This window comes from Microsporum canis, genomic scaffold, assembly GCF_000151145.1.
Source record: "Microsporum canis CBS 113480 supercont1.5 genomic scaffold, whole genome shotgun sequence".
Lineage (NCBI taxonomy): Eukaryota > Fungi > Ascomycota > Eurotiomycetes > Onygenales > Arthrodermataceae > Microsporum > Microsporum canis.
The window spans coordinates 531,975-554,560 of record NW_003299165.1 but is presented as its reverse complement, the minus strand read 5'-3'; the positions used below and the strand labels follow the sequence as shown (position 1 = coordinate 554,560).

Below are 22,586 nucleotides of genomic sequence, written 5' to 3'. Positions count from 1 at the left end.
GTATATCAGCTCGCAAACATCCTCCCCATCGCATCCGCCTGGACTATCTCGAAGGTCTTCAGGCAGATAATAACTAGCAAGTAATCTCAGCCTATGAAGTATAAGATTACGTAATTACGAGTATTTGTTCACGTGACAGATCATGGTATTTGCTGGAGGCAGATAAGGGGTATTTCATATTTAACAGTTATATGGGGGGGAAAGGTTTATATTATTTGTTCGATCTATAGAAATTTGCCACTGATGACCTTAAAAAGCTGGATGAGAACGTATGCCTAGTGGCATACAGCACATTCACTGTTTTGCTGTCCCCGATGAGTCCCCAAATACCACCCTCCTTCAATGAGTTCAGTCTCGATATCCTGCCAATACTGAAGCTTGCCTCCGTCTTCGCTCTTAAAGTCAAGGTCACCTAGACGAAGCTCAAAGGGCTCGTCATGTTTATGTGGTACCTGCAAGTAATTTGTCAGACAAAAGCGTGGTCTGGTTTGCTATATATGTGGGAGAGGAGGAGTGGCCAAGTTTGGATAAATTGGCACGGGTTGATATCTCAGTTCTGTATGTCTCCTACCTTGACGAACATCGTGCAGTCTCTCAGGGTCATGGAAATGGCCCGCTCCTCAGCGGATGCATGGATACCTGGCAGGCCGACAGCATTCATCTGACGTTGCTTGTCACGAAGTTTGAGCAAAGTAGGGTTTCGATGCATGAAAGTAGCAACTCGCTGGGCATCGGGGCTGTTGCTGATGGCCGTGATCGCAGACAACACGTCTTCTAGATTATTCGAGGCCAGTTTGAAAGGGCAGAATGACTTCTTATGGTGGTGCTCTGGTCCTCCCTTTGCGGGCCCCTGGCTGGCCTCGAAATTCCTCTTCTCCCTTAGAGCACAGGTGCGGCACCGTCTGGCGTTTGCAGGCGCGGAGGGAGATTGAGTGAGCCACTTGGGCTTGAACTCCCATAGAGTAGCGCCGGAGCCGGGGGCAGTCGTCATGTCCCTGACGAGCAGCCCAAACGGCTCGTCAGTGCATAGATAGACGCCACAACGCTTCCTGGGCCTCCGGTTGTGTGCTTCGTCGTCCTTGAGCTTCTCATTGCAGGAAGCGGCAAGGCCGGCGGGCAGCCTGATGAGGTCCTGGCAGACGAGTTCGTCGTCCCGGAAGAGGGAGCGTATCTGCGAGTTGAACTTGCGTGTGATCTCAGCGTAGGGCGTGCCTGAGGTGATCTTCTTCCTCAGGCGGAGAAGCTTGCCTGCATAAGCACTTTGCGTCAGGCCCCTTGCATGGGAGCCGTCTGAGGCGTCGGGCTGGGAAGGAAGGGAGATCCTGTAGACTATGTTGGCGGCACCCTCAGCCAGATAGGTCAATTTGACGCCGGCAAGGAGTTCCAGCATGGGTGTCGACGCTGGTACGGGCTCTCCGGATACCCTCACAATGCCTGCAAGTAACATGCAAGGCGATATTATTCGTTCACCCCAAGAAGTCTCCACTGCCTTTTTTTTCCCTCTCCTTCGACTTTGAAATATATGGCGCGCGGTTAATTGTCACGTGCAAGCTTAAGTAATCCAGATATCGTTTATATAAGCTCAACGTCAATGACATCAAAAGAGGAAAAAGAACAAAGTCATTGAGTCCATCGACTATGTAAGAGTAAAAAGAGAAGTTAGGCAAATGGGAGGGGAGAGAAGAGTCAAAGTTGACGGTGACTGCCGCCTTTACTGACCCATGATTCCCTCTATGACTCTATGACTTCAAAGCCCAGTTAGTAGGATGGCTCCTAGGTTTAAGGGGGGGATTCATCCATGGATGAGAATTACCATGGATAAAGATACCCAGTCCATGGGAATAAGTGATTATTCCATTATCTTAGGCCAGAGTGAAGGGTGACACAGTGATGGGAAGGTTCTGCTTTTCTCTGCCTATATAATAATACCCTTTTCCTCGTGAAGGCCTCTCCTCTTCCCACCTGCACTGTCTTTACTTTTTGGATGTGTATACTCAGTGCTATATATCTTGGAGTATATCTCTATATACTATTGGTTATATATAACTGTGCATACTACAGCCTCCTTTTTCACTATATATTACCCACACACATAATATATATACCATATACTGGGCACCCAGCCTGGGCGACTCCTAGTCCATCTTGTCTGATATCTGGTTATCTGATATATTTTAGTATTCAGACATCTGATATCTAATATCTAATATATCTAATACATCCAGTATATCAGATTACCTTGAACTGGTTAGTTCTAGGCTGTCAAACCTGTGGACTGCAACTGTGATTCCAGGTGAGGAGGCATCTTTCTTTCATCTTCCGTCCCAGCCTCTTCTCTTTTCTCCTCTCCTCTCTCTGTCTCCGCTCCGCTGTGTTCTCCGCTCCCGTATCACCTCACGTCCTCTACCAGCCTCCTTTTTTTTTTTGCTCTCTCGCTCTCTTCTTGCTGCTGACATGTTGACAGTTGTTAGTGTGCACTAGACTGTCACTCGTGGGGGCAAAACCTGTGCAGGAAAGTCGTACTTTGTGCCTGTAAAGTGCCTGGTAAGCTGGACGCTGCTTGCACTCCCTCCCATCCGGCTCCTGTCTCTCTCTCTCTCATTCCTCCCAGCCAGTCTGTCTTCACCTTGTCTTCTTCTTCTTCTCTTCCCCTCTTTTTCTGTGACTGAACTTCTTCTTCTACCCGCCACCTACTAAAGAGGGGGAGAGCAACGAAAAAGAGGGGTCAAGCCAACCTCCTCTTTTGGACTCTCCGTATAAAAATCCTCTTCTTCCTCTTTCATCCTCTCATCCGTTTCTCTCTCCTACCTGAAGGCAGCATCTTGTTCAATCCCTTTGCTTCTATCTCTACTTCGGTCATTCTTCATCTATTCCAATATCTCAACTATCGAATAACCCAGCATTATCTCCTTTTCTCTTCCAGAGCTAGCTCAATTGACGGTCAGTAGGTACCATGCGCGAAACCACTCCCTTTTGCCCCTTCTCACGTCTCTCGTTGAGTCCAGAAAGCCACCGCAGCAGTCCAGACGAGATGTCGAGACTCGCCAGCAGCCCTCGATCTTCGGAGCAGGCCAATTCTCGCAACGGGTCGCCCGAGACCAGACTGACTGCGTTCTCTCCCGAGCACTCTCGTTCCCAGCCTTTTGTCCCAGCTCCGGAGTCATCGATGCGTGCTGCTTTGAGACGCTCCATCTTTCAACGGTAAGTCACTTCATCCTCTTTTTTGTCTTTCTTTTTTTTTTCTATTTTTCTATTTTTCGTCAATTTTACATCTTATCAGTTCACTTGACTTGATATCTTGTTTAGCTGACTCGAGAGCTTTACGCTAGGGAGGCACAAAACCCCTTTGTGTCTGTTCCTTCTGCTGCTTCTCTTCGCTCTACTGGACGTGTGCAGCTTTCTCCAACTGCCTCCAGCTTTACTCCTGGCGGCTACGACAGAAACGCGTCTGCTGGCTCCATGCCTTCTCCTTCCTTCTTGCAGGACCAAAACCCTGCCAATCTTGCTGACCTGACAAAGACTTCTGTTCCTGATACCCCCGGTCTTGTCAGTACCCTTTCTCCTCACGGCTCTGTTGATTTTGGTCCAATTGGTGGCGTCAGAGTCTCTCCCCCTTCCAGCTCCAGATTTATCCCCGGCCCCTATGCCATGTACTACCAGTATGGCCGTTTTGACTCCGAGAACCGCAACCGTGCATTCGTCATCGAAGGTGCTCCTACGGACATGCCTTATCATGATGTCGCCGCAATATTCAATGTAAGCATTCACTCCTCTTTTTGTCACAGGCCCTCCCGTTAACAAAGGGTTTCTTACCAGCACCGTGAGTTCAATACCGTCAAGGGACCCGTCCTTTGCGAGCTTCTTTCTCATGGAAGAATCTACGTTGGTTTCACCGACATCTATGAAGCAAAGATGGCTGCTGTCAAAGCCAAGTCCTTCTTCCCCAATTGGCGTTTCCATGCCTTGACCGCAAAGGAGTTCACCCAAAAATTCGAGCCCTTGCTTGCTTCCACCACTTCAGACTACGAGGGACAGATCTTTGCTACTGTCTACTACAATGGTAGCCACGCAGATGCAGATGGACGTGTCATTTCTCACTCGTTCAAAAACCTTCTCTCCACCTACGGTGATATCAAAGCCTTTGACAGCATCCCCACCGATCACAACAACATTGTCAACTTTCACGTGGAATTCAACGACACTCGCGCTGCCGATAATGCCGTGTCTGCTCTCAATGGCTCTTCTCTTCCAGTAAGTGGTTCTTCCATGTCTCATAGCATCTTCCGTTGACTCACACAATTCACAGGACTGCATCGTCGACATCAAGTATTTCAAGCCAGACGTTGTCCATCATGCCCATGCTCATCACCCAACCGAAGAGCCAATCACCCGCACTTCTCCAATCGCGATGAACGACTGTGGCATTTCTATGGCTCGTCGTAGGAGCTTCGGCTCCAATCATTATATGGAGTTGAGCCCAACTGGACGTTCCACGATCCCCGTCGGTGATCCCGCCGTTGCAACCTGGAACCGCAGATCTGAAGAAGGACATAACTTCCGTTCTCGTCATGGCTCTGGACGAAATCGTCACAACACCCATAATAACATGAACCAGAACCACGTCGACATTGAACGTATCCGTCTCGGTCTCGATGTTCGGACTACCGTTAGTGTCTTCCTTCTTCCTTCCTCCTTCCTCCTCTTGCAAGCTCTTACTCTAACTCGAGTCTATCCAGATCATGCTCCGCAATATTCCAAACAAGATTGACCAGGCTATGCTTAAAGATATTGTTGATGAGACCAGTCACGGTAAATACGACTTCATGTATCTCCGCATCGGTGAGAAGATTAGTGCTGCCTCTGTGATCACACAGTTGACTAACATCTCATAGATTTCGCCAACAACTGCAAGTCAGTTTACATTTCTTCCCTCTCGTCCTCATCATGACCTCCTGCTAAACGTATAATTTACAGTGTTGGATATGCATTCATCAATTTTGAAGATGTAAGTTATCCGCCTCTTATCTGTCTCACAGTCCAATGCTAACTCGTCTAACAGCCAATTGATATCATTAACGTGAGTTCGCTCTTGCATGTTGATCAATCACCGGCACTTACTAACAAATATACAGTTTGCAAAAGCTCGTGCTGGCCGCTCATGGTATTTATCCCCATGTCCATGCGTACATTCATCTCGCTAACCCGATACAACAGGAACTGCTTCAATAGCGACAAAGTTGCTGAAATTTCATATGCTAGTAAGCATTTCCCTCCATTGTCCTTTTTACATTTACATTTAAGCTTATACTAACAATATCACAGCCATTCAAGGAAAGGACTGCCTCGTTCAGAAATTTCGCAACAGTTCTGTAATGCTGGAACATCCCTCATTTCGCCCAAAGGTAAACATCTCACCAAGGTCAAGGGCCTTTGTCATCTGCTCGCATCACTGACAATCGTTAGATCTTCCACACTGGCACTGGCCCCTTAGCTGGCACTGAAGACCATTTCCCTGGGCCTGACAACCCATCAAAGATGCGCCGCAGCGTCGAGAATGCCGAGCATGTAGGTATGTATATTATCTCTCCCTACTCTCATGTCGTGCCTCATACTAAATATTGCTTGTTCCAGGCTTATTTGCCCCAAGAGTAGGCCAGCAATATCGCGATGAACAGCGTCGTCGTCGCTCACAGTTTGACCGTGGCACCACTGCGGCCGAGCGTGAATCTCATTGGACCCGTGACTGGCCTGCCCACCCTGAGAGAATGGAACAAATCCGTTCTAATATCATGAACTCTTGGTATGAGCCAACTGGTGGCAATCGTCATCATCATCATCATCTCTCTGGATAGCCTCATACTTACCGTCATGTGCTTGAACCACTTTGGTTCAATTAACACGACATCATCGGTCTCGATGCTTTTTTGTTACTTTTTTTTTTTTTCATCTCTCATCATTTTTCAGGCAATTTTTCCACTCCTTTAGCATTCCCTTTCTTCCCACATGTATTATATTTCTCTTATTCTTGCCTTCCTCTTTCGCCTTTTGCCTTACATACCCCGATATGCAAATACACAAACAAAACACCAGGCTAGCATGGAAGCTTGGGCAAAGCCGTTCTCGACGAAACAACCTCAACAAACACTGGTCAACATCATTATCCGCCTGCTTCCCGTTGGCGGATTTGGGTATCAAGGATATCACCATCAATTCATCAAGGCTCCTCAGGTCCCCCTCCAGGCTCACTCAGGTTTTTCTTTATTTATCTTGCCTTTTTGTTCTTCCTGCTTCCCCCATCTCCAGCTCGATCTTGCATTGTCTTGCAATTTGGTTTGCAAAGGGACCTCAAACATTCCTCAGGACAAGCTTGGGAGAACAGGAACAGAAAACTAGGACCTGGTATGTGGCCTGCCTTCATTCCTAGCCCCCGTTCTACCTATGCTATGCATCATACCTACGCTTATGGCTTTCTATTTGCCATATTTCTCAAGTTGATTCCCCTCATGCGTTGTTCTTCTGATATCCTACGCGATATGCTCCAACTTCTACGCTCCTTCATCTTCTGTATTTAACTCTCTTTGGTATTTTCCTTTTCTGTTTTACTTTTCCCTTCTCAAATATGTATTATCACCAGGTGGCAATTTTTGTGGCGTCAAGGATGGGCTTATGATGACCACAGCATGGAACAAAAAAGGGATATATTACTTGTTCTTGTCCTTTCATTCATTTGCTATGGTTCTGTATGCTTTGCTTGATATTTTCAACTTACGGCGCAAAGGATGGGCGATGAACAGTGGCGTGTTTATATTTCAAATCAAGCTGCAAACATGTATGTTAACGAAGAAGCTAAATCATTATGTAGCTTCGGATCAAATCGAAGACAGGTATGCTTCCTTTTGATATACTTCTCTTCCTACAAAAGAAATTTTTCAAGGGGTGTCAAGGCGAACTACCTATGCGCTGATAAGACAAAGGGCAAGAAAAAACGGTGTAGAAAACACCCTCACTCATTCGCACCCCAGCCCCTGGTATGGTCATACTCATTCCTCAGATCTGAGATGCCCCTAGCCAAACCAACAAGGGAGTCCATAAAAGTCCCGTTCCCACTGTTCAACCGTGCTCTCCTATCTCTCTCCGCGGGCGATTCATCAAGTCTCGATCCGCCGTTGACAGGGGATTCGCGGATCCGACGAACATCGCCCATGGTAACCATCTCTCCGTCCTTCCTCCTGCTTATGGCTGCAGCACTTATAGCAGGTGCAAACATTTCTGTCCAGGAAAGCTCTCCCCGGAAAGGAGAAACGTGAACACCACCCTCCGAGACGATATATTCAGCCGTAACGGGTTCGTAGCGTTTTTCAAGTAAAATGATGATGGGCCAGGCGATTATCCAGAGCTGAAGGATGACGACGACCCACCAGACAAATCGGTTGGTTCGTAGTTTGTTTATCCAATGTGGTGAATAAACGGTGAGTGCTGTATGGGTTGTTACTTGGTTAACATGTATGCTACCACAATACTTAGTGGCGCGAATGATGGACGTGATCTCGGCTTTTATAATGTCCATGTTGAGCCCTTCAACCTTGTTATGGAGCGTAAATCTACCATCGAATTGTTAATATATGTATCGAGATCTGCATTCATTTGAGGTACGAATAAACTCACGATTTCACTCCACTCTTGTCCTCGCAGTATCTAAGACACCATTCTCGAAGCACATCGTCGATCCTTTCTGAGGTCGCCTGTTCTGGATCCGATTCAGAGGGCTTATACTTCTTGCTTGCCTTACTCTTAAACCTTCCTCCACGGTAAGCGGATTTTCTGTCCCCGTCTCGCACCACATTCAATCTGCGGTAGTGATCGAATGGGGGATCCCTTTCCGCCCAGTACGAATCCATAGACAATATGGTGCCTCGGGTTTCAATTTGGAAATCAAAGTCTGTAACGGTGGAGCTGGACTCCTTGTTCCTGCCATCCCGTTGCTTAACCGTGTGGGTTCCTTTGACTGAGATAAGCACTGTAGGTGCTACTTTAGCCTGCCGGTATATAGTCTCATATAACGTCTCTGGGCTGGTTGTAAGGTCAGGGCAAAGGGTAACAAGGTATGATTCCCTGCGAGAAAACGTGTCAACGAGGCGGCTGTCTTGAATATCTGGGTATGGATTGATATAGGACTGCACGGGTGGAAGGTCTGGAAGAGTGCTTTGTATCTGGTTTGAACTCCCCGGGATTTCATCCGTATACGCTGGTGGATCATCATTGGGTTCATCAGTGTATGGCTCTACTGGCTGTTGATCGTGCAGACTGATCGCTGACCGTTTGGAAGCCAAGCTCCGCTGGCCACCTGCTATAGAGAATCCCATTGGCATAGGCGAGTTTCTGACTATCTGGAATAATATTCGAGGTATAAAGCTCCCTTAACTGAGTAAAGAAAAAAGAGAGAAGAGAAATCGAGGAACTCGCCCCAGGGAGCGAGTTTATATATCTAGAACTCCATCAAAACCCAGTGGTTAGAAATGTCTCAGCCGGAGCCTCGCTTCCTCCAGGCACCAATGCCTAATAAAACATCCCATCCTTTACCAAAAAGGCCCCAGCAGCGCTGTTTGTCTGCTGTTTTAGCATGCAAGATCGGTGGGTGCCCCTTTTTCGAGCTCCGGCGGCCACACTTCAAGGCGGACAAAACGCTGCATGATTCGTTTGTGATTGGCAAGCCGCATCTTGAGCCTCAATCCTTCGACTTTTCTCTGCCTGCTCGTTGGTGGAGGCGAAAATGTTCGTCTAACTCGTATTTATGTTATTTCAAGGGCCTCGATAAAGTGAGCAGAAGTAAAAATAAAGGGTCGGATGACTAAGCGAGAGTTTTCTGAAGCAACCAACAGACAAGACGAGAGACAGAGAGACAGAGAGACTGAGAGACTGAGAGAGAGAGAGAAGTCGATGAAGAAGGGTAAATGTCCACTCAACTAACCGAGTTGCCGCCGTCGTCTTCGCCTTTCGCAGCCTCCAGCGACGTCCGATCGATCCACCGAACACTACATCTACTTTACCACCGTAACAAGAACCAGCATCGGTGCACGAAATGGTGGAAATGGCTAAGCATGCTGAAGCGATGGACGCTGGAACTCGCGTGTGAAATCGAAAAGATCGAGAAATTCGAGGATGTCCTGAGTGGAGATGGCACTGGAGATGAGCACCCTTTTGCTGCGGTGTGGAAGATAATGAGGTATCTCCATGACGAGCTTGTTCCAAGATGTTATAGGTTAGTTAATTCAAAGTGTCACTTATTAAGAAAATACATATTGAGACCGAACCATTTGGTTAACTTGGGGTTCTTTTGTTTAGAGCATTTTCTACTGTGGTTGCAGACATTCAGTTTTCTTCCCTGGGCATTGTCCTGGTAGCTACCCTTGCTGAAGTATTCAAAATAGTGCAAGTAAATACAGGTGAACTATCAGCACTTGCCCGGGTACTCGACGATGAGAGAGGTTTGGCAATTACATCTAAGTCGAGCAGTAGCTTAGCTGCTAGTGAGGACTTTGGTGAAGTGGTTCGACGCTCTGAAGTTGTGTCTCAAATCGACAAGAAGGCTAGACCAACTGTCTCAATGGCTGGCGATTATGGGAAGAAGAAGAAAAGATCTGCCGTTGATAAGGGCGCGAAACGGAAAATTGACAGTGATACAGTCATGGCTACCGCTCTGGACAAGCCTGAGAGCTCGAGAAAAGAGAAGAAGGAGAAGAAAAAGAAACGGAAAGCCAATGCAATCGATGATATTTTTGCTGGCTTGTAATATATATTGCGTCCGGTGCAGAACAAAAAAAGTAGCAAAATATTATATCAGAAAAGGAGGATTCAGAAAGCAATTCTCACATAGAGAGGGATAAATATCTAGTTGTATAACCACTGCAACAAGTACTCCCCGAATAGAATATTAACGATAGCGTGCTGAGCCAGCGTCCACGCCATACTGTAAAGAAACTTGGGTGAAAATACGGTCCATATGAATAGATGTGTTCGTAGGGTAGTGCATGCTACCATAACCGCCAGAAGACTGGTGGCCACGAACATGGTCAAAAGCTGGATATGCCTGTTCGATTGATGTTTGCGAGCGGAGCGAGTAATGCTCAATAGATGGTGTGTGGCAGATACCCACCATATCGGCCCAGCCCAGTTGCTGATAAACGTCAGAATACCAACAACGCCAACATTATAGCCGCTTACGCCGTTGTAGGCGTTAGACAGATCGACCGAGGAAATAGCATTAGACCCACCGAGGGCGAAAAAGCTTGCGTACTGGAACAGAAGGGATGTGATGGTGATTTCGGTAGTAGACAATGTCATTGAACTGAGAATCTGTTGCTGGAGGCGGAAAATCGCAAATAGGGGGATATTGGTGGCGCGAGATTGAGTGACTAGTAATAGAGTAAGAAGGGAGTGAAAGGTGCCACGGATGTCTGTTATATATATATATATATATACTGTTAGTACGGAGCTCATAATGCCAACCAGGCCATATATATGGTTCTGAATACCTTTTTTTGCAACGCTTCGAGCGTCTTTTCTGGTAGCTCTCAAGTATATCGGATACATGGAACTTATCAAGACTCCAATGAGGACAACCCGGGCCTGGAAAACAAGGGAGAGTCCTCGTACACCTCTGATCAAAAATGACAAGAAAGGAGTATTCCGTATAAGCTCCGGTGCATCAGCGTCTGTGAAGACGACCTTGAATATGAATGAGAAGCTAGTCAGGGGAAGGTATAACAGTGATAATAGCTTATTCTTAGGGTCTCCTATGGACGTATTTGGCAGTAGTCTTTGATATAGATCAGTGTATGCGAAAAGTATCAGAATCCACATCACATTTGGATGCTCCCTGAAAAAAGTATTGGCGATATCTGGTTCTCCAGCAAACTTTTGACCAGTCTGGTTCCAGCGTCGCATAACCCTCGTCAGGGCAGCGAGGACAAAAGCACTAGTATAGCCCGACTTGAATTCTCGTTTGTTGGAGCTTAAGAGACAGTCAGTATGAATTTCAATTACACAAGGGGGGTAAAATCCAACATACGATTTCCAGTAAAGATAGAATATCCATCCGGAAACCATCCAGTACCAGAAGTGTTGCTCTTCTTCAACGTAACTGCTTGCGAACATCAGGGCTCCGTATCCAGCTAGTATTAGACACATGTATCCCACTGCTGCTGCCCCATGGCAGCCCTTTTGGGCACATGCATACAGAGCTATGAAGAACGCAAGCCCGGAAAGCGCTATACCTTGATATAGCCTTGTTAGGTTATAATTGCTCGCTGTGCTAGACATCACGGCTTGTGCGGTCCGTAAGAAGTCTAGAAGGGATGACTCGATAGCCAGAGATAGATTGGTATCTCCTATAGGTTGAGATATCAACTGCTGTGCTTTCTGCCACTTGCACTCAAGATTAGCTATATCCGTGTTCGAGTCACTATCACAATTGGCCGACTGCGTGGTAGAATCAAAATCGTAACTTGGATATGTTTGCTTCACGATGTTTATCATCTGTTTAGCATTTTCTTGGAGTAGTTGCAATCGATTAGAGTCTAGATTTTCGTTGTTTAGCTTCATTATAACCAGCTATTTTGGGGGAGCTCTCAGGAGAGAAATCATGGATTGAGCATCTAACCTTTTTTCCATAGCGGGAGAAATTGGGGGATAATGACCCCTAGGTTGTTTAATGGAATAGGAAAGCCAAGAAGGGCACTTAAGGTAGGGGCAATATCGGATTGGTCCACCTTATCATAAAAATCAAATTCTTCAGACGAGGTCTTAGGCAGTGACCTTGCAAGTCCCATTTCTTGAAATTTCGGAGAAATAAAGGTAAGGGCAGGGGAGGTTTCTCCTGGCGATGCACCACCATGATTACCGCCATCGTTCATACCATGGTCACCACATAGGACAAGTAGTGCAGATGATAGATGGGCCTCCTCCTCCATGAAGCCGTATATTATTCGGACTACGGTATCCATTTCCTTCTGTTTGGGTATCATATGGGGACTGCTCAAGTTTTAGCTTCCCTTTTACAACAGTTTACATTGATGCTAGCTTCCCAAGCTCACCTTCTCGGCCCAGCCTTGTGGCCAATATGGTCAAGGCCAAGATAATGCATTATCATGGCATTCCAGTCAGAATTGCCCATTTCTTCGGGGATATGCCGTGTCACATTGTTGTCAACTTCAGTGAAATCCTTTTGGTAAGAGTCAGTTGCAATTGATTCGTCAAGGAAGGAAAGCAAATCATTCATACTGAGACAAAGAAGCTCGTAGTTCCGTCGTGCCTGTAGAACATATCAGGAAACAACTTCAGCCATGTATCATCGCCGTACATGACGAGCCGCCCATCTGGCTTAGCTTTCAACTGGGCCAACCAGGTATCTTGGTGAGCGAGAGTTGAAGTGGTATCTGATTCTGCAAAATTAAGGATCACATCAACAAATGATGGTACAGATCCTGTTGTAATCGCCTTCACCCGTGGCATGGTGATGGTTGGTGAACTAGCATGGGCAGTAAACGGCACCGCTGCCCCAGACTTGATCAAGCTATCCACGAATTAGAATATATTATGATCTAAGAAGCTCGATCTGGGAAATTTATGTCTAAATTTACTAACCTTTGCGTAAATTGAAATCCAGAGTTGTTTCCATACACAAAATCACTATATATACCGGTCAGTTGGTGTAGAAGAAACAATAGGGGGTCCCAGAGTTACTACCTTCGCAGAGCATCTACTACCATGAATATAACCCGGTCAAAGATGGGCGACGGCCTACTACCATCATCTCCTTCATCAAAGACCGCCAGTCCAGGGATAAATGGCTTGTAGGGAAAGAATCCGCTGGCGAAGAGGAGCAGCGCGAGGGGAAAGAGAATAAAGGAGACCAGCGTGGCCATGTTTGAAGCGATGAAATGCATCTTGAAAAAAACGAAATTTCTCTCTAAACAAATGTCATTGGCCTGATAATCATAACTCTTCCATTGCCATCTCTGCTCGCGGTTTATATGATCATAATCATGATGTTGTTACTTCTTATAGTTTCTGCTTTCTCAAACGTTGTCTTTCGCGATAAGATAAATAGTCAAACAGTTCGTGCTTGCGCCCGCAATTCTGATTAGCGATAAATATAATAGCAACACTAGAAGAAATCGAATTATCCAAAGTAACGAATATTTTATTTTAGATCTGATAACTAGTTATAATTATTTAGACAGTTCAAATTGAAATACGGTGTATATATACTGATACTGTAAGGATTAAAAAACAACCAACTTTTGGTATCATTCCTCTCATATAGTCGTAGACAGAAAAAGCAGATATATCAAATGTCCTCAAACTCCATCTAACTCCAAATTCCCTTTTTCGAGTCAAGTTATGATGGAAAAATTAAGATTCCAATCACAGTCTACAAGAGCCATCGCGCAGCCAAACAATGTAAATATCATCGCTTCTTGTTCGCATTCGCTCTCTTCACTTTTCCTGGGTGTGGCGCAAATGTTATGGTGTTACGGGGTTTTCTTCGTGTGCGCTTTTCAATTCTGCCAGTCTTGCGGGAAATTCCACCTTCGATCTTGAGGGGAGTGGGCTCAGCATCTAGTACCGCATTAGAATAGATTCCATAAAAAGCACAGATTATTGGAAGACCATCAAAGGCCTCATTATTGACGCCAATATGAAGGTGAAGCGAAGGAAACTAATATTGACTCGGCAACCATTACCTTTCAATATATCAATTTTAGATCTCTCTGCTGTAGCGTCTAGAAAGAACCAGTTGTCAGACAAACACACTTGAATGAAAAGTTGCCGGAGGGATACATACCTGTGTTATTTGTATCGGCATCCATCATGCTAGCATCCGCCTTGGATGTGCCCGCCAGCTCTCTCAGTTTAGCAGAGAGCCGCTCTGTCCTCGCATCCGCTGCAGGCCCAAAGACCTTTTGGCGCAACAAAGCTTTGTTGTGCTTCTTGACACTGGATCGGAGCCCCTTTGCCATGGCTTCTTGGTCAGTTTCTGCTCAAAATATATTAACAAATAACCCAACCTGATGGAAACGAACTTTGCAAGCTTGAACTGAGAATTAACTTAGAAAAAAAAAAAAAAAGCTCAAAGATTATGTCATTCGAGGGTCTTGCTTACATCAGCAACCGCCGGCTGCAACTTTTAGATCTGATCGTGGGCGAGTTTCGCGAAAGGCAGCAGGACGTTTCCTGGACACTGCGACGGCGGCATTTGAGGACGAACAAGAGTGCGCAGGCCAGTCGCTGGAGCTCGCACACTGCTACACGATGGTAAGATACTCTCAGATCGAACGGTTATCCTCCTACAGCCTGCGTATCCGGTACCCTTTTTAACTAACCAAGCTGATTCCATATTAGACCAGAGGCCGAGAAACATACTGAAGAAACGAGCAGGATGGCGCCGCAAGCGCAGGACCCGGAGATGCAGCGTGTCATCGAGACGCTGCATACGCTACTCAACAATCAGCTTAAAGCAATCCTAAAAAGCGAGAATCTACCGGTCTCGGGAGTCAAGAATGCGCTCCAGGAAAGGCTTATTTCCCGTAAGTTTCTGGAAAGGAATGCTGCATCTGGCTCATCGTAATAACATATATTCTGTTACAGGTCTACATCACTATGCATATGGCTCGTGGGCAAACCAGGGCAAGCTAAATCAACTTATCGCGCGGGTATATGCTATAGCCCAAGGCCGGCCGTCACCCTCTCCGTTAACGGTATCAACCCAACATGCACTTCCGGCTCCAACCCCTCAACCACAGCATTCACAGACATTACCACCATACCGAGGGACGATCCCTCTACCTCCTCCTCCGAATCAGCTGGGTATGTTGTCTCTGGGAACTTTAGGACTGGGATATCTTTTTCCCCGCTGACGAAACCATGTAGGCCGACTGACCTTCAAGAAAAGCCCGTTTTACACCATTGTGGAACCCCTAACTTCTGTGGTGGAATGTCAGGGTATGACAAGCAATGCTATATTATCATGGCGATATCCCCCCAAAATGGCTTGACCAACATTTGACCCTATTTTCCTATAATAGTGAGAGATTCATCCCAGGATACCGTTCGTATGAAGGTAATCCTCAGCTCTGAAGTCGTCACACGAATTATATCAGAACCAAACATTCGAGTAATGGTTTACTGTGCAGCTGATAATGGCCTAACACATTATTCTCCGAGCGATATTGCATTTCCATATCAGGTTGAATTAAGAGTTAATCTTGATGATGTCAAGGCAAATCTGCGTGGCCTTAAGAACAAACCGGGTACAACGAGACCCGCGGATATCACTCACTTAATCAGAAAGAAACCAGGTTTTTTGAATAACGTCTCAATGACTTACGCACTGACGCAAAAGGTTGGGCCCTGATGTTCCATAACCATGCTGAAATCAAATTATTAATTTGGCCTCTAGAAATTTTTCGTTGTCGTCAACCTGGTTCAAAAACACCCTGTGGAAGAGTTGGTTACCCAGCTCCGAGTCAGGAAAACAATCTCCTCGGAGCAGGTTATCAGAGAAAGTAAGAACTATGCAAGTATTATACCCCTGATCAATGTCGGTAACCAATAATGATTTGCAGTGCAAGCCCGCGCTCAAGACGCCGAAATTGTGACGACTTCATCCGTAATGTCACTAAAATGCCCACTCTCAACACTCCGTATCTCAGTTCCCTGTCGTACATCGCTTTGTACTCATAATCAGTGTTTTGACGCCACATCATTTCTCCAGCTTCAAGAACAGGCGCCAACCTGGAGCTGTCCGATATGTTACAAAGCCACCAGTTTTGAGGCTTTACAAGTGGACCAGTAGGTGTTCAAAAATCCTCAGCATACCGGAGGGAGATGGCCTAGTAACTAACTTGCCAACAGGTATGTTGACAATATACTCCGCGCAACACCACAGTCAGTCGAGCAAGTGACTATCGAACAGAATGGCGAGTGGTCGAACCCAAATGATGCGCCTGAAACCGCTCCCGGTAGTAATGGACTTGCAAATGGCAACGGCGATGATGACGATGATGACCTGGTAGAGATAAATAGTTCCAGCATACCAGCCGTTAAGCGTGAAGCCGACTCGCAGGCCTCACTACATCATGTCACTCCAACTCCATCCCGGGAGGCATCGTCAGTTGCATCAGTTCCACGTCCCTCCACCGGGAAAAGGACTATTGGCCAAGTAATAGACCTGACCGCTAGCGATGACGACGAGGACCCCCCTCGTCCTGCCAAACGGCTCGCATTTAACATACCAAACGGAAGCCATACACACTCGTTCGATCTCTCGAGATTTTCAACATCTAATCCATCGAACTCACCTGCTTCACGTTCCTACCCCTACGAACGATAAAGCTTTCCGAGGTTCATCTTTGGCTATTTGACCAATCCTTGTGCGCATTTCCAGGAAACCTTTGTTCTTGGTTCTTCTTGCAACTATTTTCTACCTTTTTTCTAGACCATCCGAGGAGTTTACCTAATTTCATTTATACTGCGGGTTTATACCAAACATCATCATTTCTAGGATGGAAAACGGACCAAGGGGGCATACGGAGGCGTGGAGTTATTCAGTGTCTTCTCTTTTTTTTTTCTATTTTGTTTTCTGTGCTTTCATGTGCCCTATATTTTGCTATAATACTTATGGAAAATAGTAGGTCACAGTTAAGTACGCTATCATGATCATATCAGGCCACGAAACTAACCGCCGCATGTTGAGTGATAATCAACCTTCTAAGCGCGCGGGAGACCAAAGATTCCTGATAACACCAACAGAACAGCGTCTCGCACAGGATACCCATTACTCACTCGGTGACTGATATCATTTTTCCAGTCAAGTCAGAAGTGAGATCTCAGTCCTCACTTGTCCTTTTAACAGTCAATGATATTATGCCCTTCTACCTAAGTCTCCTTTTATTTCCCTTATATTAGACACTTACTTTAGACTCCTACTTCCAGCACTTACTTTGTTAACCAACTCTAGACCGTTACCTAGCTCAAGCAGACTTCACCCTGTCAAGATTGAGCCTAGTGCTCACGAAGGAATACCCCCCAGAAGCGTGTGGGAGATGGTTGGATAAACGCTCCCCATCACAGAACCAGCCCCCCTCAATCAGCATTTGATAGAGCGAGGTGGAGTGGAGGAGTCAATACCCCACCCACCTAGATAACTTCGATACTCAACTATATACTGCAGGCTCTGCATGACAAACCTTTGATATTCATCTGACAGAATCACCCTGCCAAAAGGTGTCTCTTCGATATATAACGGCATACCTAGTGTTAAAAAAGACAAGGGTCAAGACCAGAAAATAGATGTAGACAGCTTACAAAATATACCCATGCTGCTCAATGCTTGTCATCAGCCTTACTTGCCATGTATCTGGTTACCACCTCCCTGCAGTCATCTTCAACACCATTACTTTTGATAACTTCGACCATACCCTTTGATTCGCAGGACACTGAAGACTCCTTAGCTATCAGCCTTGCGAATAGCTTATCAATAACCCCACTCCTTCATGGAGACAAGGGAGTATGAAGCAGACAAAGAGCTGAAGGAGTAGCTGTGGTACGTGTTTGATTTTTACCGGTTATATAGACAGCATCTGGCAGCAAGGCGTTTAATAGGCATAAATTATTCTATGTTAGTTACGTTCTTATATATACTTTATCACCCTTGCTATATAGATAGTAAATTCAGCTTGCTTTTTCATATCCTTATTGGGACGGCTTCTTGCAAGTACTCTAGACCACATACTCCATCATGTATTCTGTTGATCTTGAGCAGTTAAACTAAGCTTTGACTGGCTTTAACTAACTTGTGGGCTTCATGGCATCCCCATGTTTATCAAGTGGAGGCTTCTCCATACTATGTATTCAATCACAACTTCTAAAGAGTTATTTGCATAATCTTCTCTCACGCTCTAGGTTTACATATGCTACTCAACTCAATACTCAAATATGTATGATATTGGTTTTGGCTTCGCCTATATTAACTCTAATATATTGTCCACGGGTTAGGCATGTTTACAAGTTGTTTACTTGAATGGTAGGCCTAGTTAAATTCCATTAAGATATATTAATTTGAGTATTTTTAATATACAGCACGGGTGCCTTGTACGGGATTTACGCCCAACGCACAGAGTTTATTAACCAGGAAAGAAAATTGGCCGTATTCCTTTAATTAAATATAGTAAGATATGCGATGTCTAAATAGATTTCCAAACGAATAATAATGTACATGGCTATCCAAGTCGCAGACATGCACCGTACAGATCAGAGTTAAGCCTCATATGCAGTCCCTATATATATTCCATGAAACCAAATCGCCATTCATTAAAATATTATCGTGTCAAATGCTCATCAAATTCTTTTAGTTCGCTTCCATCACCATGATAGCCAATGGAGTCCCTGTTGTCATCAATAACTCTGCCATATTCAAGGAGTAGGCGGTACATATAAGCCTCAATATCCTCGTTACGTAGAACTGTCTCGGCCCATTCGCGGCCCTGCTTGGCCAAAGTCTGCGCAGTTTTGTCATGACGAGCAACGTGAGGGTTGTCGGAGGGGGTATTGTTCGCATCCGTCCCAAGGAAATAGGTCATGAGCGCGTAGAAGTCGTCATATCGGTTGTCCAAGGGTACGAAATGCCTCCAGGCAAAAAGTCGCGAGTCGTGCCACTCACGAAAGATGGTAGCTTTTATACCGAGAGACTTGCTAAGGAGGAACGCACGCCATCGACCAGAGAAGCTGTGTCCGTCGATATCCACCAGGTATTTATATGTGAATTGGTGGGATAGAGAAACCTTCTCCTTGTAAGTATAGGTTTCATTATAGAACTCACAGTTCTCCGGAATACAGGCCATGGAGTCTGTGAAGCCGAAATCAAAATGTTTGTTGGCAAAAGCAGTTGGCTGGAATGTTGAGGTAGCCACATCATTTGCATTCGAAGAGCGGTCGTTGCACGGAAGGACCCGCTCGGTCTTGCCCTGGAGTTTTGTCCCGTTCATCATGAACTCGAGTCGTTGACGGTGCATACGAGACCAGTTTTCCGGAGTCTGGATACCGCCAGAGGTAGCTCCTCTCCAGAAGAGGGTATCATGTTTCTTGTCCCAGTCAACATCTTCAGTACCATCGTATGTGTATCGTTCATCATTCTTCCAGTACATATTGGCCGGGAAAAGAATATCACTGTTAACGTTCACTTTGCACTCACTGAATATTGGTATAAGAGCATCCGAGAAACTGATACTCGACGACGAAAAAAGAAATCCGTGGAGATCCTTTATCGCAGGCCCAACAACGCAGAGGTCGCTTGACATGTTGAAATTGGACACAAGGCCAACGACAGGTGTTTTGTAGCGAGCATCAGCCTCTTGGATGCTCAGGCTCGAATTCCGAGCTGGCGATTCCGGTGGACAGGCAGTTGACGCAATCTCCATATACTGCTTGGAAGGGATACCAGCCCATTTGACCTTGTCTTCTTCAGTCACATTGCTTTTACCCGTCAAAGACACAAAACCTTCCATATTCTTCGTAAAAGAATAGATGGCCTTGGGAGGAGTGTTTCGAGATGCAATCTCCTTCCCTAGCATGGCTTGCATGTCTTCCCACTTCGTCACCAACCGCGGCTGGTCTAGTGTATTCATGGCGATGTCCATGTCCGGCAGCTTCTCTGAAAATCGTGCGACAAGCGACTTCAATGTTTCGATTCGCCATCCATCACCGGTGATATTCGCAATAGCTCCATTCCTAACATGAATCGCTGCGATCGAGTTCCCTATGGGGTCCTCACATGCTGCGGCTACTCGCCGTCGAATGGCCTTTGGTTCCGCAGACCAGAACGGCCGAAGGTCATCGTTTATCTGATCGAAATCGTCGATATTTCGTACGTCATTCTCCCGGGCAAACATATACCACTGTTGTATGTCCAGTCCGTTAGTTTAGGGGTCCTTTTTCTAAATGATCAGGTGTTGTAGAAACAATCAGGGCATGTCGACACAACGTCGAAGTATGGGTACAGAGAAAAATGGTATATTAAAGACGGCCTACCTCCTTAAATCCAGGCGGTGGATGGCGACCATACCGTACTCTATACTCGACGACAGCCTCACTGAAGCTCATTGATCGAGCAGAGTCGTACGTGCGCCATGCATTGTCCGCCTGGTTTAACAATGCCTTTATTGGATCTTTGCCCCTGCATTTCTCTTCTGTCTCTTCATGCACAGTATCATGTGAAGGACCAACGCCTAATCTGTGTCGGTATACGGTGCCAAAGAAGTATATGAATAGAAGAACGAATGCGCCGCTGGTGAGAAGTAGCAACCGTCGGTGGAGAGAATGCGAGACCAGCATGATTCCGACAAACGGCCCCGTCGCAGGAGAGTATTGCTGTTTCTTATATAAATTTCATTGCACCGATCGAATCCAGCCGTGCAAGGCTCTCCTGGGAGGCATGGAAGTGTCTCTTTGAATTAATATTCTGATTCATTATTTTCAAGGGGCCTGGAGATAATAAGTACGAGATTTCTTCCTCCTCCCTAGCCTGCTGCTCCACCAATCCCGATCCCGGATTGGCTTGCTAATATTCGCCCGGAACGTTAATCCTAGAATAATTTGGGGCTTTCTAGAGTGCTGGGATGATAGGGGGTCTGGAGGCAAGCCACGGTGGCTCATGTTTATTGGAAGAAATGGCCATGTTTCCAGGAAGTTAGCATAAAAGGAGGCCTGTCCGTGTATTATTGAACTGGCGCCTTCTTCTACAGAAAACGTACGTAGATGATTTAGGATCCCATCTATCAACGTCCAGAGTTCTCCAAACCGATATCTAGTCATGTTGAGTCTAATAACTACTCCATAGAATCATATCTGTGTTGATTCGGCCATGCAGAACATTTGCTACTTTCGGCCAAGGGCGCAATGGCAACCCTAGCATATCCAGTACTTTCAAGCGACCTGATTCGATACACTATATATATATCTTTTGGTAAAAGGGCATGGAGGTTGGGGGCGTCCATAAGCTAACCCGAAGCTTCCGTAGAGGCAAATTTTGCTACAATTTTCTATGCTTGTCCGGCATCGGCAGCGTATTTGTAATATCCTTTCACTCAATAAGTGCCCAAACACTTCAATTGCTGATAATTTGTCTTCGCTAAAGTCCTTCTGGAGGTGGCTAGTCATTAGCTATGAGAACAGAAATGTCAATTGAATATCTTACCTATCAAATATGCGGAGGTAGAAGTATCTTGGCCTAAGTTTAGTCACACTTGCATCTCTGAACTAGGATAATATCTCTGTCAACAGGACGTTCCTCTCGCAAATAGCTCTGTCTCTTTGATTCTATATGTAGCTTCTTGCTATTTGGCTCGAAAGTTTGGAGAACATGATTACGTAATATTTATGAGTTAATTCAACGTTCTTCAAGCTGGAGAAGTAACAACAAACATCGAATGTAAAGAAGCACACCATTTGATGACTTGCTCTCAATTATAATAGTTATAGATTATTATATCCCTTCATCAAGCTCTTTACTTTATAACTACCGACATTGTCTATTAAACAGCTGCTCTACTGCTCTACAGCCTTGAACGAACTCCGGAGCTATGTCTTTCGACACACCCACACCTCCCTTCAGCGCTTCGGACCCTCATGCCCGCTTCCTAAACGCATCATGTCTAGATCTTTTATTAATCGAGCTTGTGCCTATGGCGGAACGAATAGTCCAAGATCTCGAGACCGGAGAGAAGGATTCCCTACTCAGATCGGGTGAAACCAACGACATTAAAGATAAGGAAAGAGAGAAAGAAAAGGAGAAAGATAGCAAATCGTCCGTGGCCGTTATGGATGACGAAGAATATCGAGAAGCTATATATTTTAGACTTGAGTCATTGGGGTATAGAGTCGGTCTGGGGTTAGGAGAGAGGTAAAGAAAGCCGTTCTGATTTTGCCAGCTATACGACATACCCCTTCGCGCACGACATTGGGGAACCCAGAGAAGCTGACATGGACCTATTTGATATGTATGACAGGTTTTCCCGTGATAGGCCTCGGTTTGCTGATAATCTCGATGTGATTAAGTTTTTATGTAAAGATCTTTGGACAATCCTCTTCAGAAAGCAGGTGGATAACTTGAAAACGAACCACCGGGTCAGTTGCTTGTCCCATTTATGGCATTGCTATACAACATATTTCCGAAAGGATGCCTGACTAACTTGGTGGATAGGGTGTGTATGTTTTAACTGATAATGCTTTTCGCCCATTTATCCGCATGAGCATGTCTGTCAGGAGTGAAGCAGTTATACGTGCACAAACAGTATGGGATATTTCATTTCGCTCTTATATTTTTAGTACAGGCTAACATGAGGTGAAGTATCTTTGGTTCCCTTGTGGTATAATACGGGGTGCTCTCGCAAGCGTGGGTATCGAGGCCACGGTCCAGGCGGAAAGCTCAGATCTCCCGTTGGCAACATTCCAGATCAAAACGACTAATAGTACTGTCACCAGCTCCGGTGGCGGCGTTGCTATACCGGCGGCCGCTTAAGGCCAACTTT

At 45.7% G+C, this 22,586-nt stretch overlaps 9 protein-coding genes across 9 annotated transcripts; 4 read left to right on the top strand and 5 right to left on the bottom strand.

Moving 5' to 3' along the window:
* Positions 1-275: 275 nt before the first annotated feature.
* MCYG_05270 (conserved hypothetical protein) lies at positions 276-1,447 on the bottom strand (the record flags this gene model as incomplete). Its single annotated transcript, XM_002845355.1, has 2 exons — positions 276-452; positions 572-1,447. 2 exons carry the CDS (start codon positions 1,445-1,447, stop codon positions 276-278), a joined length of 1,053 nt encoding a protein of 350 aa, XP_002845401.1.
* Positions 1,448-3,031: 1,584 nt separating this feature from the next.
* Positions 3,032-5,852, top strand: MCYG_05269 (conserved hypothetical protein; the record flags this gene model as incomplete). The annotated part of the gene is made up of 12 exons (XM_002845354.1): positions 3,032-3,201; positions 3,330-3,756; positions 3,817-4,251; positions 4,307-4,666; positions 4,737-4,839; positions 4,893-4,911; positions 4,975-5,005; positions 5,133-5,161; positions 5,215-5,258; positions 5,323-5,402; positions 5,464-5,569; positions 5,632-5,852. 12 exons carry the CDS (start codon positions 3,032-3,034, stop codon positions 5,850-5,852), a joined length of 2,025 nt encoding a protein of 674 aa, XP_002845400.1.
* A 1,151-nt stretch (positions 5,853-7,003) lies between these two features.
* Positions 7,004-8,363, bottom strand: MCYG_05268 (conserved hypothetical protein; the record flags this gene model as incomplete). The annotated part of the gene is made up of 2 exons (XM_002845353.1): positions 7,004-7,601; positions 7,666-8,363. The coding sequence occupies 2 exons, from the start codon at positions 8,361-8,363 to the stop codon at positions 7,004-7,006; spliced, it is 1,296 nt and encodes a 431-aa protein (XP_002845399.1).
* A 588-nt stretch (positions 8,364-8,951) lies between these two features.
* Positions 8,952-9,790, top strand: MCYG_05267 (conserved hypothetical protein; the record flags this gene model as incomplete). Its single annotated transcript, XM_002845352.1, has 2 exons — positions 8,952-9,259; positions 9,343-9,790. The coding sequence occupies 2 exons, from the start codon at positions 8,952-8,954 to the stop codon at positions 9,788-9,790; spliced, it is 756 nt and encodes a 251-aa protein (XP_002845398.1).
* A 141-nt stretch (positions 9,791-9,931) lies between these two features.
* On the bottom strand, positions 9,932-12,923 carry MCYG_05266 (phosphoethanolamine transferase 7; the record flags this gene model as incomplete). The annotated part of the gene is made up of 9 exons (XM_002845351.1): positions 9,932-10,174; positions 10,198-10,454; positions 10,533-11,011; positions 11,069-11,576; positions 11,660-12,033; positions 12,093-12,220; positions 12,280-12,571; positions 12,643-12,687; positions 12,745-12,923. 9 exons carry the CDS (start codon positions 12,921-12,923, stop codon positions 9,932-9,934), a joined length of 2,505 nt encoding a protein of 834 aa, XP_002845397.1.
* Positions 12,924-13,468: 545 nt separating this feature from the next.
* MCYG_05265 (uncharacterized protein) lies at positions 13,469-14,021 on the bottom strand (the record flags this gene model as incomplete). Its single annotated transcript, XM_002845350.1, has 3 exons — positions 13,469-13,620; positions 13,746-13,784; positions 13,847-14,021. 3 exons carry the CDS (start codon positions 14,019-14,021, stop codon positions 13,469-13,471), a joined length of 366 nt encoding a protein of 121 aa, XP_002845396.1.
* A 419-nt stretch (positions 14,022-14,440) lies between these two features.
* On the top strand, positions 14,441-16,393 carry MCYG_05264 (MIZ zinc finger protein; the record flags this gene model as incomplete). The annotated part of the gene is made up of 7 exons (XM_002845349.1): positions 14,441-14,588; positions 14,650-14,868; positions 14,932-15,003; positions 15,087-15,403; positions 15,461-15,566; positions 15,627-15,852; positions 15,916-16,393. The coding sequence occupies 7 exons, from the start codon at positions 14,441-14,443 to the stop codon at positions 16,391-16,393; spliced, it is 1,566 nt and encodes a 521-aa protein (XP_002845395.1).
* Positions 16,394-18,380: 1,987 nt separating this feature from the next.
* Positions 18,381-20,391, bottom strand: MCYG_05263 (conserved hypothetical protein; the record flags this gene model as incomplete). Its single annotated transcript, XM_002845348.1, has 2 exons — positions 18,381-19,955; positions 20,089-20,391. The coding sequence occupies 2 exons, from the start codon at positions 20,389-20,391 to the stop codon at positions 18,381-18,383; spliced, it is 1,878 nt and encodes a 625-aa protein (XP_002845394.1).
* A 1,247-nt stretch (positions 20,392-21,638) lies between these two features.
* MCYG_05262 (BET3 family protein) lies at positions 21,639-22,576 on the top strand (the record flags this gene model as incomplete). The annotated part of the gene is made up of 3 exons (XM_002845347.1): positions 21,639-21,928; positions 22,065-22,182; positions 22,406-22,576. The coding sequence occupies 3 exons, from the start codon at positions 21,639-21,641 to the stop codon at positions 22,574-22,576; spliced, it is 579 nt and encodes a 192-aa protein (XP_002845393.1).
* Positions 22,577-22,586: the final 10 nt, after the last annotated feature.